The 21,022-nt window shown below is 29.9% G+C and overlaps 1 protein-coding gene and 1 long non-coding RNA gene across 7 annotated transcripts; one reads left to right on the plus strand and one right to left on the minus strand.

Moving 5' to 3' along the window:
* The first annotated feature begins 187 nt into the window (after positions 1-187).
* LOC105152514 (phospholipid scramblase 1) lies at positions 188-20,842 on the plus strand. 6 transcript variants are annotated; one of them, XM_011066865.2, is made up of 9 exons: positions 188-1,235; positions 1,494-3,229; positions 3,376-3,663; positions 11,429-11,573; positions 16,513-16,611; positions 17,174-17,391; positions 18,322-18,477; positions 18,719-18,880; positions 19,136-20,842. In XM_011066865.2, the coding sequence occupies exons 4-9, from the start codon at positions 11,459-11,461 to the stop codon at positions 19,163-19,165; spliced, it is 780 nt and encodes a 259-aa protein (XP_011065167.1). In that variant the 5' UTR covers positions 188-1,235; positions 1,494-3,229; positions 3,376-3,663; positions 11,429-11,458; the 3' UTR covers positions 19,166-20,842. The 6 variants fall into 6 exon arrangements, with proteins under 6 accessions (XP_011065167.1, XP_011065166.1, XP_087262108.1 ...); XM_087405982.1 differs by lacking the exons at positions 188-1,235; positions 1,494-3,229 and adding an exon at positions 3,876-4,113 and having other exon boundaries at positions 3,530-3,663; XM_011066864.2 differs by lacking the exons at positions 1,494-3,229; positions 3,376-3,663 and having other exon boundaries at positions 190-975.
* LOC105152513 (uncharacterized) lies at positions 3,346-4,194 on the minus strand. The gene is made up of 2 exons (XR_846959.2): positions 4,055-4,194; positions 3,346-3,797 (listed from the first exon to the last, which is right to left on the minus strand). It is a non-coding gene; the product is annotated as an uncharacterized LOC105152513 (long non-coding RNA).
* Positions 20,843-21,022: the final 180 nt, after the last annotated feature.

A 21,022-nucleotide genomic window follows, 5' to 3' on the forward strand; every position in this document is an offset into this window, starting at 1 on the left:
GCGAATCTTTTTTAATTCATTTTAATTGATTTTTATTTATTGGAAAATGATATTGAGAATGTCATTTTGATGTCAAATAACATTGACTTGTTTGGAATTTATTATATATATTATGTCACTGAAGATATTTTTATGTCAAGCAACCTTTGATGTGCATCCAATATAGTGCGACTGATCGAATTCATTATGAAATTAATCGAACTTTGGCCGCAGTCGTATCGCATTCGAAACGAAAAATCCCGTGATTTCCTTCCTTTTTTGCAGTGTCGCGATTCAAACGTATCAGTAAAAAAATGGTGTGTAAATGACGAGTTAAAAATAATCATTGGTAGCCGGACTGTAATTATACCTTCCAGTACCCGTTTCAAATTGCTGTAAGCAAAAAATATCTCGCTCCATAATAATCGACGGTAAATAATCATGACAGAGTGAAGTTATACGCGGTTCACTCCGTGGGTCGCAGCAGGAAAAATCGTCGACTTCAAGATGCGTTTTCAAACGGATCGCGTGTCGATTGGCCACTCCGACGAGTTCAGGCCAATCGCGTGCCACCATGGCGATCGACTCGAGGAACACCTGTTCCTTTCGATTCCTTGTATTACCCTCCCTATACTTTCCGCACTCATGATTTTGCTTTCTTTTTGTTTCAAATTGTAAAAATCAGCGTTGAACAGACAGATACATAACTCTAAAATTTGTTTCAGTTACAACTACCACGCTCTCGGTCTTCATCTCCACGAGATGCGGAAATAATAATAATATTCGAGCATCTAAATTTCGTCTGTAAAAAGAGTGCAGAAGAAATAAACTCGCCCATCTTGCAGTATTGATGGCGAGAGGAGAAGGGAGGGAAACGATCAGCCGTGAGTCGAGAACGGAGAAGCTTCCCTTCGTTCACCGGATGTGAATGTCATTCTCTCATATCTGTCAGAGACAACGTTATCCACGACCTTGCCGAGGAGCAGCCGAAGAGGAGTGAGTTACATCTCTCGTAGCATTCGTGTTGTAGAATACGATACTTATTACATATTAGTATGCGTATGTACGAGTATGTCCGGCGCCGCTCACACGTATACGCATGGTTACTCGTGACATCGTAAATTCACTGAGGTTATACCGCGCACAAACGGTACATCCACGGTATACTGACTCTAAAAAAACAAATTAAAAACTTCAAGATATACTCTCGTTGACAAGGGACGAGCGAGAGTAAGAATGATCGCGATCACATCCGAGTATAACTATTTATTTCTTCTATAAATTATGAATTTTAATTTATATCCATTATAGGCATTTTTTATAATAAATTAGATATAATTAATAAATAATATAAATATAATTTATATATTTTAATATTTATATAATATTTAAAATATATCAATTTGATATAATAGTATAAAGATTATAATGTATTAATATTGATTAAAGATTATAATTATAAATTGAAAAATAAATTATACGCTGGACATAATATTTATATTTTTATTGCTCAGAATATATAAGTTGAAATACGTTATTAAAGAACCGTAGTAGGATTTCATAAATGTTTAAAGAACCATAACACCGCGATGCCACTCAGCGTTGCAACAATGAGCTCTTTAATGGCTAATTGGCGTAATTTGAGGTATTTCGCAAATGGGAGATAGAGCTTTGCAGAACTAATGTAAGTTACTTCATATTTTCAAAGCAATTTCTACGTCAACTGAAATAATAATTTATAAAAATAAAAATTGTCGCAGCATCTTCATAACAATTTTGAATTTATGTTAAGGACATACGTATCAGCAAATAATTATTATATTTTTATATACATATAATAATTATTTGCTGGTATGTTACAAAATAATTGTGATAAAAAGATGCATTTTTAATTTATCCTTAACAGAAATTCAAAATTGTTATGAAGATGCTGCGACAATTTTTATTTTTACAGGATGTCTCAGAATGACCGTCAAATATTTCGTGCTGATAGAACGGACTAAACTGAATCAAAAATTCCTCTACCATTTTTAATTTTCGCAATAGTTAACGAGATAATACGATATTTAATAATTACTAAAAATTACCGAATATTGGTTTTCAATAATTCTTTATTTAAACACTAGCCACTTTACAGAAAAACAGCAAGAGATAAAAATTGTGTATTTTCTTCTCATAGAGCTCTAAGAATTTTTTTAGAATTTTTTCTTATATATTGGCAACTATTTTTATTAACATAAGAAAAATTCTGAAAAAATTTTCAAAACTCTATGAAAAGAAAATAAATAATTTTTATCTGTTGCTATTTTTTTTTTATAAAATATTTAATGATAGTATTTGAATAAAAAATTATTGAAAACCAATATTCGGCAACTTTTAGTAATTAATATCTTGTTAACTATTGTGAAAATTGCAAATGGTAGACGACTTTTCGACTCATGTCAGTTTAGTCCACTGTACTACCACATGAAATATTTGGCGGTCATTCTACTGTAACTTTGTGTTACATACATGTTAAATGTAATATGTAATATGTGTACTATAAATATTATATATATTATCGCAAAATAATGTAATAAAAGTTTATTTATGAAACAATGTGAAAAGAGATTCATTTGTGTTATATTCATTTGTGATATACATCATAGATTAATTGTGTAAGATATGACACAAATGAATACAAACGTATTGTGCAAAGTATGTTATAAAGCACAAAAAGTTGATATAAAGAAATATGTTTTAAACATGTTTTAAACAGTTTAAAACATATTTAATCAATATTTTAAACATGTTTTTTAATCAATATTTTAAACATGTTTTTTTATAATATTGTTTCAAGTATGTTTGAAACATTAAAAGTAAGTTTAAGAAGAAACAACATGTTTTATTCTTAAAAAAAAACTAGCCAACCCTGGTACGAATGAACGGTATATGTCTCCACATTGAATCTATTCGTCCTACTTCGATAAGTTTGGGCATATAGACGAATGTATTTTTAGCCTAATCGCAGGCAACTGCGATCACTTTCTTCTTACTTAGCATATATCGCTATCATAATCGCTACCGACCGGCTGACTCATCTCGCACACATTACGAATTACTCCCGATGACGAATGCGTGCTGACGAACTATTTCCGTGATCATCAGTCGCGCGATAACGCAATTTGCACTATCAAAAGGAATTGCAAAAGAGGAAGAAATAGAGATTGATCTGGTGTAACATTTCTATTAAGAAGACAGCTTCTATCGAGTATTTTCTTCATCTCTCTTTTTACTTGCGAGCATTCTTGAGCAATTTAGTACATCCTTAAAGCTATTCACAAAATTAATTAATCATAAATATATGCTACACCTATATTTATTGTATTTTTTTATTGTCTTCTATTTATTTATTAGGTGCATAATTTGATACAAATTTCAAATTACTCTATCTGCTGGAAATTGGAGCGTGATAATTGCTAACTGTATAAAAAAAAAGGATAAATCGACGGCCTTGAAATAGATCAAGGAAAAATCGACGGTGCCCAGTTGGGAAATGTTCATTGCCGGAACGCAAGCCGAACTACCGAAGCTCGTCTTTTCCCGTTGTTTCATTGCTTGTCGGTTGCCCGTTAGTTCGTTCCGCTGGTTAGGAGCCGAGGGCACGTGTTTTCGACGCTTTTACCACGCCGTTCTTCTTCCGCCGTGAGTACGAAAATCACTCTCTAATCGCAGGCGCTTCCCGCCAGCATTGTGATAAGTATTCTCACATTATCCAGTTATTGTCGCATTTATAACGACGAATGTTTATTAATGTTCACGACTACGTAGCTGCGTATCTAAAATTAGAAGCTTTTTATTCACAACATACGTAAGATGACATATATATGTATCAAAATTCTATTTTAATTTTCCAGCTAGATCTTAATTTTGATTGGTGTTTTCAATTGCAATTTTAATTGATTCGAAGATATTCTCTGATTAATTCGACACAAGAGTCTGCCAGTGTACGATGAAGAATCTACTGGATATTTTTAAACACGTCATGAAATCCGAGAATTGTCGCTCGCTGTAAACAAGATCTGAATAAACTCGCCTTGATTGGTGATGTCAGTACGTTTTTATGGAGGAGTTCTGACGTTGATCAGTCGATCCGTAAGCTTTGATTCCGCAATACGCTGCAAATATATTTGTTAGGATATATCGGTAAAATATCGTCGATAATTATAGATCATGTTGAAGAGGCGTTCGAGAATATCGTGTATGTGTCTCTTTCTTTTGCTTTATTCTCCTTTCTTTCACCTGGAAGCCGGAAGTACACGTTACTACCGTGGCTATCGTCTAGCTCTTTAGTTACATAAATATGCGTGCGTATGTGTATGTGTTCAAACATGTATTCTCTACTTCGTGAAGGCAAAGCCGGAGTACGTGTGACTTGAAACTGCACCTTTACAGGTAACATTCTCGTTAGTTTTTTTCATGAAAACGTGTTTCTCAAAATATCGAGTTGGGTCAAACGGAATAATCGTGACATTAAAATAACAGGTTGATGAAGTAAGATATACTTCCACTCATAAATTTTTAACAATGGATTTTAAAAGATCTCTTTTTTTTCCGGATCGTCAACTATATAAGGAGTAACAGGAAAGTACAACTGGTGACTCGTTTTAAAGTCCCAAAAGTGTCTGAAAGGGAAGCGTGAAATTTTACGTGTGAATGAACGACGACGAATAGCGGTAGAGTTGTACAATGGGATCAATGGATAAGGAAGAATTTGAATGCTCGGGGCGGCGAAATAATGCCGGCCCTGGTCCGGTCCCGCGACCTTGCGGTATGCGAGACGCAGTCTCTCCTCATATATATATGTATATAGTACGTATACATACACGTTCGAGAAACGGATGACATCATCGCCGATGAAAGTGTACATAACTTAGCAATGCATCACACACTTTGCTCGACCACTGTGAGCCGGTGGTCGAGGCGGCTGCTTAGGGTTTTTCTTTCTACTGAATAAGCGACATCGAAGGCGAATAAGCAATATCAAAAGGCTTCCAGAAATTTTAGATTCAGAAATCTCTACAATATTTAATTTGAGAGCGAAATCTGTTTTTCTTTCGAGCTAAACAACGAGATAAAAACAAAAGTGTTTCATCCGCTCGTTTTCAGGAAGATTCATCGAAATCCCTCTACAGTTGCAAGAATTTTAAATTATAGCGAATTCGATCACTTTGCATTACACTAGATTAGTACACACTAAAAGCTGTAACATATGAAATTAATAAAGCTAAATGTAAAAACAACTAAATATTTTGAACGATTAATCTGGTTTGTTCAAATTTACTATATGATATATCATATCGTTTAGGTCAATATGATGAAAGAATTCTAACCAGTACAAAGTTCTCACAGAAAAAAAGATCTTATATTAACAGACGAAGTCATCAAATATCAGAAAGACAAAAATTTTTTAATATAAAATCAATATATTAAAAAATGCCTTTATAAGCCGACACTAGTTCTTAATATATACATATAATTTATTGATAGAATTATAATATATTCCCAATATGTTTCGATTCCTCGTTCGAATCCTCTTCAGTGTGTAAATTAATATCATAAGTTAAATGATCAAATTTAGTCCGCAATGATTCGTCAATTTCCATGAATTTGTCAAACTAATATATGTTTGATTTCCAAGCTTCAATGCGGCTAAGCCTTTATTAAATGTAAACCCTCATTAAATTTAAAATTTTATTGACTTATATGATATAATACTCCGCCTTGAAGCACATGTTAAAGATATTATCAATTCGCACGTTAAATGGAAATCGATAACGAACAAACTATTACTGTACTCCTAATGTCGTTTTAGTATAATATTTGTTCGTTGTTTTGTAATCGATCCGCATTTAACTTGTAACGAGCGAACTGACAACGTCTTTAATGTGTGATTCAAGACAGAATATCATGTAAGTTAACAAAAATTTAAATTTCAACGCAACAATATAAACTTGTACAATTTTATATCACGTAGTAAATCTGGATCAATTTATTGAGGGCTAGCAATGAAGCTTGAAAATCAAACATATATTAGCTTGATGAATATATGGAAATTGACGAATCATTGCAGACTGAATTTGATCATTTAACTTATAACATTAATTTACACATTGAAGAGGATCCGAATGAGGGATCGAAACTTATGCATATTATAGGAATAGGAATATGCCATAATTATGTCAAAAAAGAACCAGCTCATATTGGTATTTTTTCATATTTGCTTTATCTGAGTCTCTATTATCTGTATCTATTTTCATGATTTACTTTATTTAAGTCTCTATTATCTATATTTATTTATTTAATATAAAAAAATTACATTTTAGAGTTAAATAGACCCGAATAGATTTAAAGTTAAATAATGACATCATGCTATTTAATAGCAGGATATCATTATTTATTAAAATATTATTTTATTGTTAAAATTGATTATATTTAATATTATGCCACTATATTTAGATATTTTATATGAAGGAGCTTTTAATGTGCACTAATCCAATGTAATGCGAGTAACCGAATTCATTATTACACAATCGTTTATAAAACGTAATTGAACTGTATCGTGACAGACTGACAGATATTATTCAAGTTTAGCGAACATCAAGAAAATGATTGAGAAATACTCTTAAAGTTCATTTGACTGCGACAAGAATTTCGTCTTTCTTTTTTCATTTCGACACACATTTCATAGCTTGGACGCATTCAGCGCATTCCTATTTCCGGCTCACAATTGCGATTCGTATCTCTTTTTCTCTCTCTCTCTCTCTCTCTCTCTCTCTCTCTCTCTCTCTCTTTCTCGCGGATTCCAATTACAGATACGCGCGAGAACATTATCGAAGCGTTCATTCATTGACAACGAGTAGGTGAGGTAATAGTTTACGGGGTCACATTCAAGTGAGGATCAATGGATGCCGTTGGAAAAGTTGAAGGTGACTTTTAAGAGGGGTTGACAACGCAACGAGACCGGACGGTGCATTTCAAAAAGGGCATGAGTCATGAATCTCTGCGTTCGAATCGAGTGGTTTTTCGATACTCGACTCTTATAATCTCGACCGGCACTGCGTACTAGAGGGACACATGTCCCACGCGTGTCAATGTAATGATAGAAACGTTTGTTCCAATGGCGCTTTATGGCGAATAAAATGAAGAGCATTGTCTGTCATTGTTACTCTTAACTAGTATCAGACTTACGTGGAGAAATCATGCAACGCGCGCTTTATATATGAGCTCTATTTATGTTACACTATGCAAGTTTTTTTTTATTGTAAAAAAAGTTCAGAAATGGTGTAAATTTAGAATTTTAAATACACGTCATATCACTCATTTACTACAATAATAATTAAAAATTGTCATGTTTTAGTTGCTTACAAAAAGAAAACGTACATAAAAAGAAAAACAAAATTATTTCTCTACAATCCAAATAATATTGAAAAATTTTAATAATTCAAAATATTGTAGCTCATTTTCTAGAAAACTTTGTTTTATTAATTATATCGTTCATAGCAAATGAGTGATATATACATGAGAAAAATAATATATGTGTGTGTGTGTATATGTATATATATATATATATATATATATATATATAGATTAATAATTAAAATTATGTACAGAAATCGTTTAATTCAAAGAACTGCATATTTGTTTAGACATTTATGGATTGAACAAGATTAAATGAAAATACTTTTATATAAAATATGTGTTTTATAATCTCTTTTTCTATATTCGTTTTTGTAAAATGTACTTATATGCAGTTCCAATGACGAGGTTTAAAGAGTCAAAAGGTGAAGTGTTGCATAATATATATTTACTGCATCTATAATACTTTGACATTTGCATTTTGTTCAAAAGAATCAAATATAAAAAAATAATTATATAGATAATTATATAGATAATTATATAGATAAAAAATATCACTGAGCTGCAAAAAAAAATACAATTTATTCTTTTTTTTAATCATTTGTTTCTATTTGTATCTATTCATATGTCACATTTCATTTTATTTTAGATTTTACAAATTAATCTTTTTTTAGAATCTACGATCTTGAAAAAAATTTATTTTCTTCTTAATCTGAAGTCTAAGATTTATAAATTAAGATGTACAATTTAAAGTTTACGATTTAGAGAAGTTAGGATTTTAGATTTAATGTCGAATTCGAATCTCGTATTTCGAATTTAGGATTTAGAATATCTCTAGCTTATTATAGAACTGTGAAAAATTCTTTGAATAATTGTTCATGCTCGAACAACTTTACGGAAGTCATATCAGATATCGGGAACCCGATATGCGAGCCCCAAATGCGGGCCTGTGATACCTTATAAAAATTGTAGCGATAAAAAATCGAGGCCAAAACGAACGTATGAGGAAACTGTCAATTGGGCTTCATAATACCTTCATTCAAGGCTGTTAAAAAGTAGTACAATCCGATATAATGTTCACGTGGGGCACGTTTCAGTGACGTAGGCGGTCGGTGATTTCGTCTTGCTCCGGCGATTCGCGAGATGCAATGGAATTTCGTTATAATTCCGACGCAAAAATAGCGTCTAAAATAAAAAAAAGAAAAAAAACATCTGAAATATATTATTACAAATATTTTTAAATTTTTATGTTAACTTATTTCGTGAATCAGAGACATAATTAATTAAATGAATAATTTTATTTATATTTTGATATTAATATGTACATTTATATATAATTTACAATACTAAACATTGTATAATTAAAAAATATATCGAAATTTTGGAAGCACATTCTTTATAGTTTTAAGGTTCTTTATTAGAATATTGAAGAAAATATATATTATATGATCCGGAAAAGCTTCACTTCTTGTTAGAGCTCTTTTTCTAATAATCTGTTATTGTTTACATTGTACAGATGCATGAGATAGTTTGTTTTTATTGGAATGTTTGGAAAAACACACATACACATATACGTGTGTTTATTAAGTCCTCACACATTCGACTCACTTTATTGTTGTACGTTGTAATTCAAGTGTTTCCGAAATAACTCGACAAGAAAGCGTTTCCGGATCTATGTTCATACATGTCTCCATTTTCTAGATATGAAAAATTTGGCCATATCTTTTACTTATATCTTGTTTAATTGTATTGTAATAATTGTATTGTAATAATGAAATTTACAATCTTTAATTTTAATACGCGAACTTTGAATGTGAATATTTCGAATAACAGATGAGTTATCAATTGATATTGAAGTATTTGTTAAAGAATAAATTCTTTGTAATTCCTTCAGCTGTTGCGTGACAAGTTGCTGATAATGGTCATCGTGTCTGTTTTAAGCATTTTAAAACGATCGTTTGAGCATCATAAGTTCTACAACAATACTTTTATTAAAATTCTTATAAAATAACTTAATTTTATATTTAAATAAAAACTCATAACTCTATGTGTATAATCAATTAATGAGAATCTACGAACATGGAAAAAATATAATTAAATGCAATTAAATAAATTCTATATAATTTATAGATTCCATAAATTTTCAAATATTCTTATCCTTTTAAATTCTAGGTTCCAATACTTTGTGTATATTTATTATAATAATTTTAATCAAAATTTAAAAAGTTTGGTGTTCGAAGTCGGTAAAAATGCGTAGTTCTATAATCAAAATATTTTAATGATAATAAATTCTTATACATAAATATAAAATCTTTTATATATATACACATATACACATATATATATATATATATATATATATATATATATAATATATAAATTGAAAGTCATATTTTTGTGCATTCTTGGTCTACAGCACATTACACAAAAATATAAGAAAGATATGAATTCGTTGACTTTGTTCCAGTTTGTATTCATTTTTATCTGCTGAAGATGATTCAAATTTAATCCAAACGTCCGGTCTAATTAAAATGTGCGCGCGCGACTTTAAATTGTATAAATCATGAATTTATGAATTATTAAAATAATCTTGTTATAGAACTGCAAACTTCCTCCACGCACTAACTCCTTTTTTAATTTTAATTATTATTGTGAATTATAGTTCCCCGGATTGTGTGTTTTATTTATATTATAATATATAAGAATTTTTTTTTCTGTAATCTTATTTTATAAAAAATTAGTTGACGCAAAAAAAACCGATTACGCAATTCTGAAAATTTTGTGCGTCAATAATTCCTCTGAATCATGAATCATGACAGAAATTCCGAATAAGAAGAATGAAAAGGTGGAAGAGAATTTATCTTTCATCGCGAATCGATCGTTTTAAATAAGAGGATATTTATATATTCACGATAAGGAAATTTGCGTTTTCGTAAAATTCAAGGAAATTTCCAAACAGTATTTGCGGTCATATTTGATAACTGCTGCTATCGATTTAGGCGGGCCAGATCGCGGAACAAAGGATAGTTATCAGTAAAGAGAGAAAAAGTGTTATCATCAAGTCTTCTTGTTTCTCATACATACTATGCACATGCACGTAAATTATGTGCGTACACGCGTTACAATGACCTTTACGAGGCGAATACTGCGAGCGTCCATACGCGGGGACGATGACCCAACAATTTCAACATAAACAGTATCATACGTACGCAAGCTGGTATCATAAGCAGGCCTTAGCAGGCGAATGCGAGTAAGCCAGCTTCCGTCATCGGTCGACTCGTTTCAGAACTAATATACTTTCTCCTCGGATTCTCTCCGTCGGTAGGAGAGACGCAAACGCGTATTTCTTTCTTTTAATATAATTAACTTGTTATTTATATAGCGCAAAAATTAATTTTTTTAACGTTCACAACAAATCAATCGTAATTGCAAAGTCAGTCTAAAATCTTAACAGAAAACTATAACTATAACAGTAAGCTATAGGGTATATAAGTAAAATTTTTGGAACCTAACAATATTTAAGAGAGATCACAGGATTTATTTCTTATGATAAGTTAATTCAAACATAAATTGAAAATCTATAGTTATTTATTACTATATATTATTAGTAGCTCATATTTTTATTATCAGTTTATATTAGTAGCTATACCATCAAAAAAGGCAGCAAATTTCATGTACATATATATAAATATATTTTTCAATTACAAATTATATACATTAAAAATTTAATGTAATGTTATGAAATTTAATTTAATTTGTGTAATTTAAATTTGTGTACATTAAATTTCATGACATATTTGACAGTGTATAGTTTTACCCTATACTGTACTATATTTCTCAAGCTGAGAAGAATTTGAATCAGAGATATTGAATCATTCACTCTTACTCATGTTAATATCTTTTTATATTCTTATATTTTTATCATAATATGCACGACTGCCTTTCGCTCGCCTCTGGGCTTCATTTTCCTTCCTTTCCTTTCGAAATAATCTTGCACAATCTATTGGAAGCTTGTTGGTTGACCCTGCCCGTTTCGTTGCTTTGTTCACAGAAGAAACGAGGGTAAGCCGGAAGTAGAAGAATGACCGACCAAAAGAATTATGCACCGTATCCCCCGCTGTCGGGGGTGGGACTGCAGCCACCGCAGCCGATCGCAACAGCTCCGCCACAACCAGGTGTATCGATCTTACCGCCAGGTAAAAGAGCAGACGTTAGTCTCAAGATTCAAGCTGTGCTTCAGCACGCGCTAAGAAAACCGACACGTCTGCATCTGGATACATCTGCACGTTGGACATGCGAGGCCCTAAACCGCAAAACACATGACGCTCATGATGATTTTACAACAGTATTCATAGTTTGTTCTTTCTCTATTTCAAGACCGTCTTAAGTAATGTTTTAAAAGGCTAACTCTTTGTAAGTGGTTTTATGACATAACGCTTTTTAGGTTTTCACAAGTATTGTCTTTAAAAATACTAGAAGATTTGCGGGTTATCGCCGTGTTTTTATCCATTTACCTCGATGAAGTGAACGGCAAGGTTCGCGAAACCTTGGCATTAGTAATGGATAAAAACACAATGATGACTCACAAAATTTCTAGTTTTATAACAGCTTAAAATTGTACTTAAGACGATGTTTTATGTGTGTGTGTATATATATATATATATATATATATATATATATATATATTAGGTGTTGGAATTAATTCGTAGCGTTTTTTAATGAAAGAATGTTATTTATTTCACATGAGCATTAAAAAATACATTAATGAAAGTACTTCCCATCACTTGTAAAACGCTACGAATTAATTCCAACACCTAATATATATATATATATATATATAAAATAGCGAATGTGCGGTCAGTTACATTACATTAATGCATATTGAAAGTCACTATACGTGAAATTAGTAAAGTTAAATCAAAAGCACATAAATATTTTGAATAACTAATCATCCAACAATAATGATCGTCATTTTATTTAATAAAATATACATGTTATTTTATTGTCAAAGTTAATTATGCAACTGCATGTAGTTATGTAAAGTAGATGTTTATGTATGTAAAATAGATGTTTTTTTTAAATACGATTATTATAGTGAATGAATTCACCATGAGAATAGACTATGAATACAGACACACAAGTTTTTCTAGTTAATAACGCCCATGAATTTAAGGAACAATATAATTGAAATTTTAGAAGCAATATCACTCCGTCTTTCTCTTCGTTACACAGAGAAAGGGAAAAAAGAGAATAATTCAAAACAACTTAAAATAAATTAATGCATTTCGTATTACTTTCCGATCTCACTGCTGTTTTTGTAACAATAGGGATTCACTTGTATGTGTTTTAATTCTAATTAGATTCCCGGTTAGATTAGATTCTTCGTTGTAACTACGGTCGAAGTGTAAACGAGACAATTAAAAACTACTTAACTTGCTAATATTTAAAGTCAGCCACGATGGTAGTTAATTCGACCTGATTACCGCGTTTCTCTGCTCTTTTCTCGTCGTCTTGAATCTAGATGAAGAGGAAGAAAATTTAGTTGACTCGGTAATTCTCCAGGGCAGTTACATTCACAAGGTTCACTTACATTAACATTAGCATTTTCACCGCCCTTTTTAAATCACTAATCAAATAGAAAAATAAACTACGTTAGACAGATTACGTGAAGGAGAATTAACATTAAGAATTAGTTGTCTACCACGATTGACGCTAATTTAAAGTTTGCGTCATCGTAGTAGTTAATTTCTCTAAGAAATAATTTTTCTAAGAAATAGACAAGATAACGTTATATCTAATTATTGTAAGTTTTAAATTATGTGTGTGTGTGTGTGTATATATATATATATATATATATATATATATATATATATATATATACAAAATATAAAAAATATTTTAAAATATACAATTCGAAATAAATAAATAAATATATATATATATATATATATATTTATTTCGAATTGTATATTTTAAAATATTTTTTGTTTTTTCAAACATATCGAACATATCTTTTTCATTGTAAAGTGTGACAGTGTGATATCATTTAGTCGAATCACACAGCTGTTTAATGTATTCAGTATTTTCTGTACAAATAGAATGTCATTTTAAACATTATTATTTGTATTATAACGATAGGGATACATTTACAATCGGTATTCATCAATATATATGCAGATCAATATAAAAATTACGCTAATCGTCTCGTTGCGTTTAGAAATTATAATTTAATTCTATTTATATCCTTTCTTTCTTTCTTTGTTTCTCTAATTTAATAATTGTATATTTAATCTTTTCGGAAAACGCACAAGTCTAAATATTTTAGAACGTTTGAAATTATGTATAAGCTGCATGTATATATCAGTATACACTTAAGTAAATTCCAGCACATGTATGTGTTTAAAAAATATCTTTTAGGCATGTTTAAAAAAATATTTAAACACTTTTAGATATTTCAAACATGTCTTCCAAAAGTGTCTTTTAAACATGCGTGTTGGAATTTATATATATTTGTGTATATACTTAGAGATATACTTATATAGCTTATACATAACATTTCAAAATATGAAAATACTAAATGTACAATTATTAGAGAGAAAAAGAGAGAGAGAGAAAGAACATTTTTAATGTAATTAGAATCAAATTATAGTTTATTATTTTTAATTGATGATCGTACAATATCGACCTAAACGTGCTATTAGCACGAAACGCATTTCACATGCCGCTTAATTACGATAGACACGGTCCAAGGACATTCGTGATCCTCCACATTGATGATCATAATCCAAATATTGCTCCTATCGAACGTAATTGCGGCTCGCCACGAGAAATTCGAACTCTGTGTACGCTATGTGTTCCATGCAGAAGGACGATCCACGGACGGTATCTCCCAATAATAGTTGCTCACTGCTTGCCTGGAGTGACGATTAGTATAAAGTAGATAATGACCATCCTCGGCGGCTGCCGCGTATCATCGTCACCCAAACAGTTGTATTCGACGATATCACTTGTATTTATACGATGACGTCGAACTTCTCGGTCTTCGCGGGCACATCGCTGTATTGTCGTTCTCTGAGATATGAGATAAATAAATGATTCCGTTATGTATCTGAATTTTAAAACATTCCGATAAGCACCCGCGACGTGACAACACTAACTGATCATTCAAGCCCAGTATAGTTCGCCTTTTATCTAGTTAGACGTGATAAAAAAAAGAAAAAAACATTGAAAATGTGAGAGAAAAAAGGAGGAAAAAAGGAAATTGAAATTTTGGAATACATAAGATCTGAAGAACTGAAGATCTCGAAGAGGAATGTAAAAGATAAGTTGAATCTATATATATATATATAAACAATTAATAAAAATTGCTAGAAATCTTTTGACAAAATTCTTGAATCGAATAATCTTCAATTTTCTTATGGTGAATAATTTTATTAGAGAATTGTAATAATTGGGAAAATATTGCCAGTAAATTGTGAATTTTTCATAATATTAATTTTTATCGGCGTGGGACACAAGCATGCAGTATTAAATGATTACGATGTAGCTTTGATATATCGCATTGTTTTCTGTATTTATCTCTTAAATGATAAACGAAAAAAAAAAGAAAATCTAAACCAGAGAAAACGAGGATACTCGCGGAAAAAATTTTATCTCCTGCGTCTCGAGGAGGGTAGACAACGCAAAATAATTGCGATAACTCGCAAACGTTGCTAGTAAACGTCTCGGATCGGCACTGCAGTTATTTTTGTCAGATTAATAATCCTAATGGGAGATTATTAGAATCCTGATAGACAACAGTGATAAGAATTTCGAAAAACGGTGAAAGTCGAAAGTTTGAGGATAAGTTTAGAAATTCTTTGAAAAAACTTTTCAATGAAAGTTTTTAAGCAGAAGTGATAAGAACTCCAAAAAAAGTTTCGAAACTACTGATTGGAACGGTGAATTTTAAACAAACCATATTGTTTTCCAGTTTAGATAATTACATAATTATCGACCTTTAATCTTTTATAATTACACAAATATCTATAAATATCTACCTCTAAGATTATGGTGATAATTGTGATGCAACAGTGGAGTATATAAGTCAGAGATAAAAGAGTCTACTTCAATTTCAAAAAGCATTTGATAAAAACGTGTATCACGTTAAAAAAGTACAATCTCTACGGTAAATAAGAAAAATACAGAAAAATACAATTTTCAAAAGTATAATCTTTACGATAAATAATATTGAAACATGCGGTATTCTACGTGTGCAACGGAATCAGAATACTTTGAAACTTCGTGGAAAATCAAGTTGGAGCAGATTCGCAGACAGCTAAGAACACTTTTTCAAAACACATTGACGCGTTATTACAAGTCAAAGAAGAAGGGCTACACCAGATTTCTGACAGAGGAGGAACAGAGGTGCAGAATCGTTTCCATATGTATTTCACGATTTTGTTATACATCTATTGCGGAGCATTTTGTTACTTATATGCTATTTTACTTTTTTAATGAGAATTAACTTTATTAATTTAGAAATGATAAATATCTATATATGCGATTAAGAAAGAAATCTCTCGTTATGGATTTATAAAATCATGAAATAATGTTTTTCACGGGTATTATCTTCAAAGATACCAGAAGGTTCGCGGGTTATCGTCAATTATTAGCAATGGATTAAAATACGACGATGACCTACAAAACTTTCTGATATTTTTCAATATGAAATATATTTGTACTATTTATATTATATCTTCTTCTACGTGAAACGCACTTCTCTAAGATTTGATAAAAAGAATTATTATAAATTGTTCATGTAAATACAGTTAATGTACTTATAACGATATTGTATATCATATTGATTGTATATCATTTTTCTTCCTTAACCGATGATTCATTGCCAAAACTATATTGAATGTTTATATTTATCTCTCTCTCTCTCTCTCTCTCTCTCTCTCTCTCTCTCTCTCTATATATATATATATATATATATATATATATATATATATATATATATATATATAGAAAGAGAGAGAGAGAGAGAGAGAGAGAGATTTAAAAAAATTTATATTATACTATTTTTATATAAGCAATAAATAGCACGTTGAATTAACTGAACACTTATTGAATATTGCACTTGAATGCTTTCAGGTGGTTGGTTACCACCGAATATGACATATCCACCCGGCTTGGAATACCTTATGAACCTTGAATATCTTTTTGTGAACCAGAAAATTGAGTTGCTTCAAGGTGAGTTCTCGGCTTTGCCAAGAAAGATATAAATATAACGCTTCTCTTTTTGAGACTGCGCGCGAATATATGTATAGGTATATTCCAGATCCGCGAAGCTCGAGAGTATGACTTACAATTATTCCCCCCAGTAAACAAAGCTACGTTTGCTTTACGCGATAGTCTTCTCGTATATTTGTATTATGATAAACTCGGAATTTTATATAACGCATAATAAAGTAATCATATAATTATAAAATTCATAATTTTATATTATACGAATTCCATTTTATATATTATATATTTCATTTTATATTAAACGAAAAATTCACCGAATTATTTTATGATTTATTAATTACGCCATGAATTTCGAATTATTGTCTTATCGCTTAATGAATATGATATATTTTATACATTTTATTTTACATATTTGCTATATTATTTCAACTATATTACGTTACATATTACTTTATTACATTAAGCATGTATTATATATATATATATATATATATATATATATATATATATATATACACACACACACACACACACACACATTTTACTTTAACGTTGTTCTTTTTAGCTTTTACCGGATGGGAAACTAAGAATAAATATGTTATTACGGATAACAGGGGCGAGCTAGTATTTTATATGGCCGAAGAATCGGGAATCTGTTGGCGATTGTGCGTGGGAAAGTATCGCTCGTGTGAATTTTCCATCTACGACAAAAATCAGCACGAGGTTCTTCGTATGATCCGACCATTCAGATGCTACGATTGCTGCTGTCCTTGTTATCTACAGGTAGTTTTATCATTAGAATTTCTTTAGTGTTTGATATAGTTATCTCTATATGAAATATTTTAGTAATTAGAAAAGAAAAATATTTATTTTCTATTATTATATTCTTTAAAGAGTTTTACGTTAAATTTGCTCTTTAAATAAAAATCAATAATTTTCTTTCTTTATTATTTGTGACAATTAATTTTCGAACATTTTAAAATATTTAATGTATTTAATAAATTTTAGACTTTAGATTAAAAATGAAAAATTATAAATTTGTCTTCGCAATATTTAATATTTGCATTTATTACCAAGGTTTTAAATTCTAAAGAATAATTTTAAATAATATTTTAAAATAAATTTTTCTCTTTTAACTGTAACATTATTCATAAAGTGAATTTTTTATTAAGTATCTAAATTATAAATAACCTCTTCTTAAATTTATTTTGATTATATTTTGATTATATTTTATATTGAATTATACGCACAATAATATTGCAAATAATAAATTTAAGATCGATATTTAGAAGCGAGATGAGAACTACTGTTTTGTATCGCGTCTACTAAAGTTTCTTCACACGTGCAAGCCATCTGTCAAGTTTTCAACGAAAATTTGCCCGCATCGTCGAAAGATTCGATCAATACCTTTTGAACAGGAATGACAATATTAATTTGCTCTATGTAGTTCATTTCTAGTTATAATTTACTTATTTGTTTATTTATGGTGTAAAAGGATATAAGACACAATAAAAATTAAAAACAAATAATTGTATTCGAATTTGTTTAATAACTTCGGCTAATTTTATTTAGATTTCCAATGAGAATAAATTAGAATAAATCCTTATTTATATATGAGAAATTTCAATAAATTTAAGGTTATCGATAAATTTTATTTTTAAAATTTATTACTAGTTTTTAAATAGGCAAATGACTAAAGTTTTTTTTTCACAGGTTTTAGAAGTGTATTCCGGAAATACTTTACTGGGTAGCGTTACTCAAGAATGGAGTCTTTGGCGACCAAAGTTTTATATTCGCGATGCATCCGGCCAACCAGTGTTAATGATAAAGGGTCCACTTATTCGTTTTTGTATTGATGTAATTTTTAAGGTATTGCAACATTCCAAATTTTACTTAATTTATGTCATTTATGATATTTTATTTTTATATAATATAGATTATATTATATACTGACATTTTTTAATTTGTTTTTTTTTAATTAAGATACAAAAATTTTAAGAATGAATGATAATAATATTAGAAACTTGATTATTTAGTTCAATGAATTATATTTTATTACATAATAAACGTTAAGATTTTCAGAATCATTTATCAATAATCAAACCCGCAGGTAAAATCTATGGATGAAAAGCATCGTGTCGGCATAATCCGAAAACATTGGAGTGGCTTTGCTCGAGAGATATTTACCGTTTCTGATATGTTCGGTATTCAGTTTCCGCGCGATTTGGATGTGAAGATAAAAGCTGTACTGCTAGGAGCGTGTATTTTAATAGTAGGTATTGTGAAAATACTATAATCGCTTTTTTAACGAGATGCAAAGAAGAAAAGCATAAAAAGAAATATTGCAATGAGAAAGAAATATTGCCGTTCTTATATTAATATCAATTAATTAATTTTGATTGGTTTTGAATATTTCGATTAAGAAATTAAATTGCAAAGAAAAATTTCTAATGCAAGTCAAATTACTATATTAGTATGAACATAGTTTAATTAATTTTATACTTTAACATTATTGTTAATGTTTTAGGACTTCATGTATTTCGAGGAGGAGAAATAAGTCAATTTATTTCAATTTTTAAAAGAAAACAAAGCGATTTGTTCGTATGAACATATCTTCATCAACGTATTTCATTACATAACAAATACCTCAACCTGTATCAACTTATAAGTATACTTATAAGTGTACCTTCAAAAATATTTTGTAACATACAAATATCTCAAAAAATGTTAAATGTTTTCTATGGAATGCAACTATAAAGACGAATGCTTTTATACACACACACACACACACACACACACACACACACACACACACACACACACATTTATATATACATATACATTATATATGTATATATAATATATATGAAGAGCAGAATTCCAAAATGTATTTGCAAATTGCAGTCAAAAATTTCATTTTTTTAGTTAGAGATGGTATATTTCAGTGTTGGAAGACTCACATTATAAGTTACTGAGATGTTCAGAAAGCATTTTTTCATTGTTAATTTGTATGCTCAAAAACAGACATTGTGAAGTGCATTATATTTTTTAACTAGAGACAAATAAAATGCATTTGTTTAACATTTTTAGCAATTGTTTAGCAATTTTGTTTAATATTTTACATCCTACTGATATACTGTTATTTTCTGTAAAGTGCGTAATTTTCTTGTGCGGAGTTTTTTTTCTCGTTTTCTGAAAATTACAAATTTTGGGCAAAACGCATTTTGAAAATCTGCTCATATATGTGTATGTGTGTGTGTGTGTGTGTGTGTGTGTGTGCGTGCGTATGTTGTGCGTATATGTATATACTTAACGTGCAGTGTGAATTATGAATTGTAATTATAATTGTATATTACACACAATTAGATCAATTCCTTTTTTGATCAGTTTACGAATAATTTTTATCACTTTTATACAGGGTCCGGCAAAATGATCTCCCACATTTTTAAATTATTAAAGATTAAAATGTGGGAGATCATTTTGCCGGACCCTGTACAATCAAACTGTACTAAAGTATACCTTATATTCGCGGAGACGTAATCGAGCTTTTTTATACTGCAGAGTTTGATCTCAAAAAGCTCTCTATTTTATTATGAGCATGCAGTTGCCTGTCTATTTAAATCATTACTCATTTAACATTTTCGATACATCTATTTTCCTTTTTTTTAAGACTCTACATCATCTTTTGAATATTGTGACGTGTAATGTAACAATAGGAGTCGGTTGTTCCAACTTCGCATAAACTATGTGATAATTTACCTACTGAATAAACAAAAGAGTAAAAAAGTAAGAGTAAGAGTTTAAGAGTGTAAGAGAGTAGGACAGTGAGCTGAAGTTTATCGAAAGGTGAAACAACTGTCTAAATGATGATAAATTTTCCTTCATTTGCACACATATACATATATAAATAAAAAATAAGCTATTACTTGATTCAGCATTGAGATTGGCCTCTACTTTGCTGATATATGTATAAAATGTATGTAATTTGTATAAATGATTCTGAAAATTTGTGAATTATAAAGTTTATCTTTATATCAATATTATGCGATATAAAAACTATTGTATATCAAAACGTAAAAATTTTAAATTGTATACGATAATATGCAATTTTTTCATTATAATTTTTTAACTTTATACGAATATCGCTACGTATTTTATTACTCGTGTAATAGGAGCTTCGCATATTTGTACAGATTAAACAATGTTCATTTAATAAAATTAAATTTGATTATTATATGTTTTTGTTTGTATGTATTTTCCAATTTACTGAAATATAATTCTTAATAAAATATAAATGAACACTAACCAAGTCAAATAACACAAATACCTAAATACTTTATATACAATAAGTTAAACTTGACTATTTATATGAATAAGACAAATAAAAGCGCATCAAATACATTCGAAGTTGCAT

This window comes from Acromyrmex echinatior, chromosome 4 (assembly GCF_024713525.1).
Source record: "Acromyrmex echinatior isolate Ae372 chromosome 4, ASM2471352v2, whole genome shotgun sequence".
NCBI classification, from domain to species: Eukaryota; Metazoa; Arthropoda; class Insecta; order Hymenoptera; family Formicidae; genus Acromyrmex; species Acromyrmex echinatior.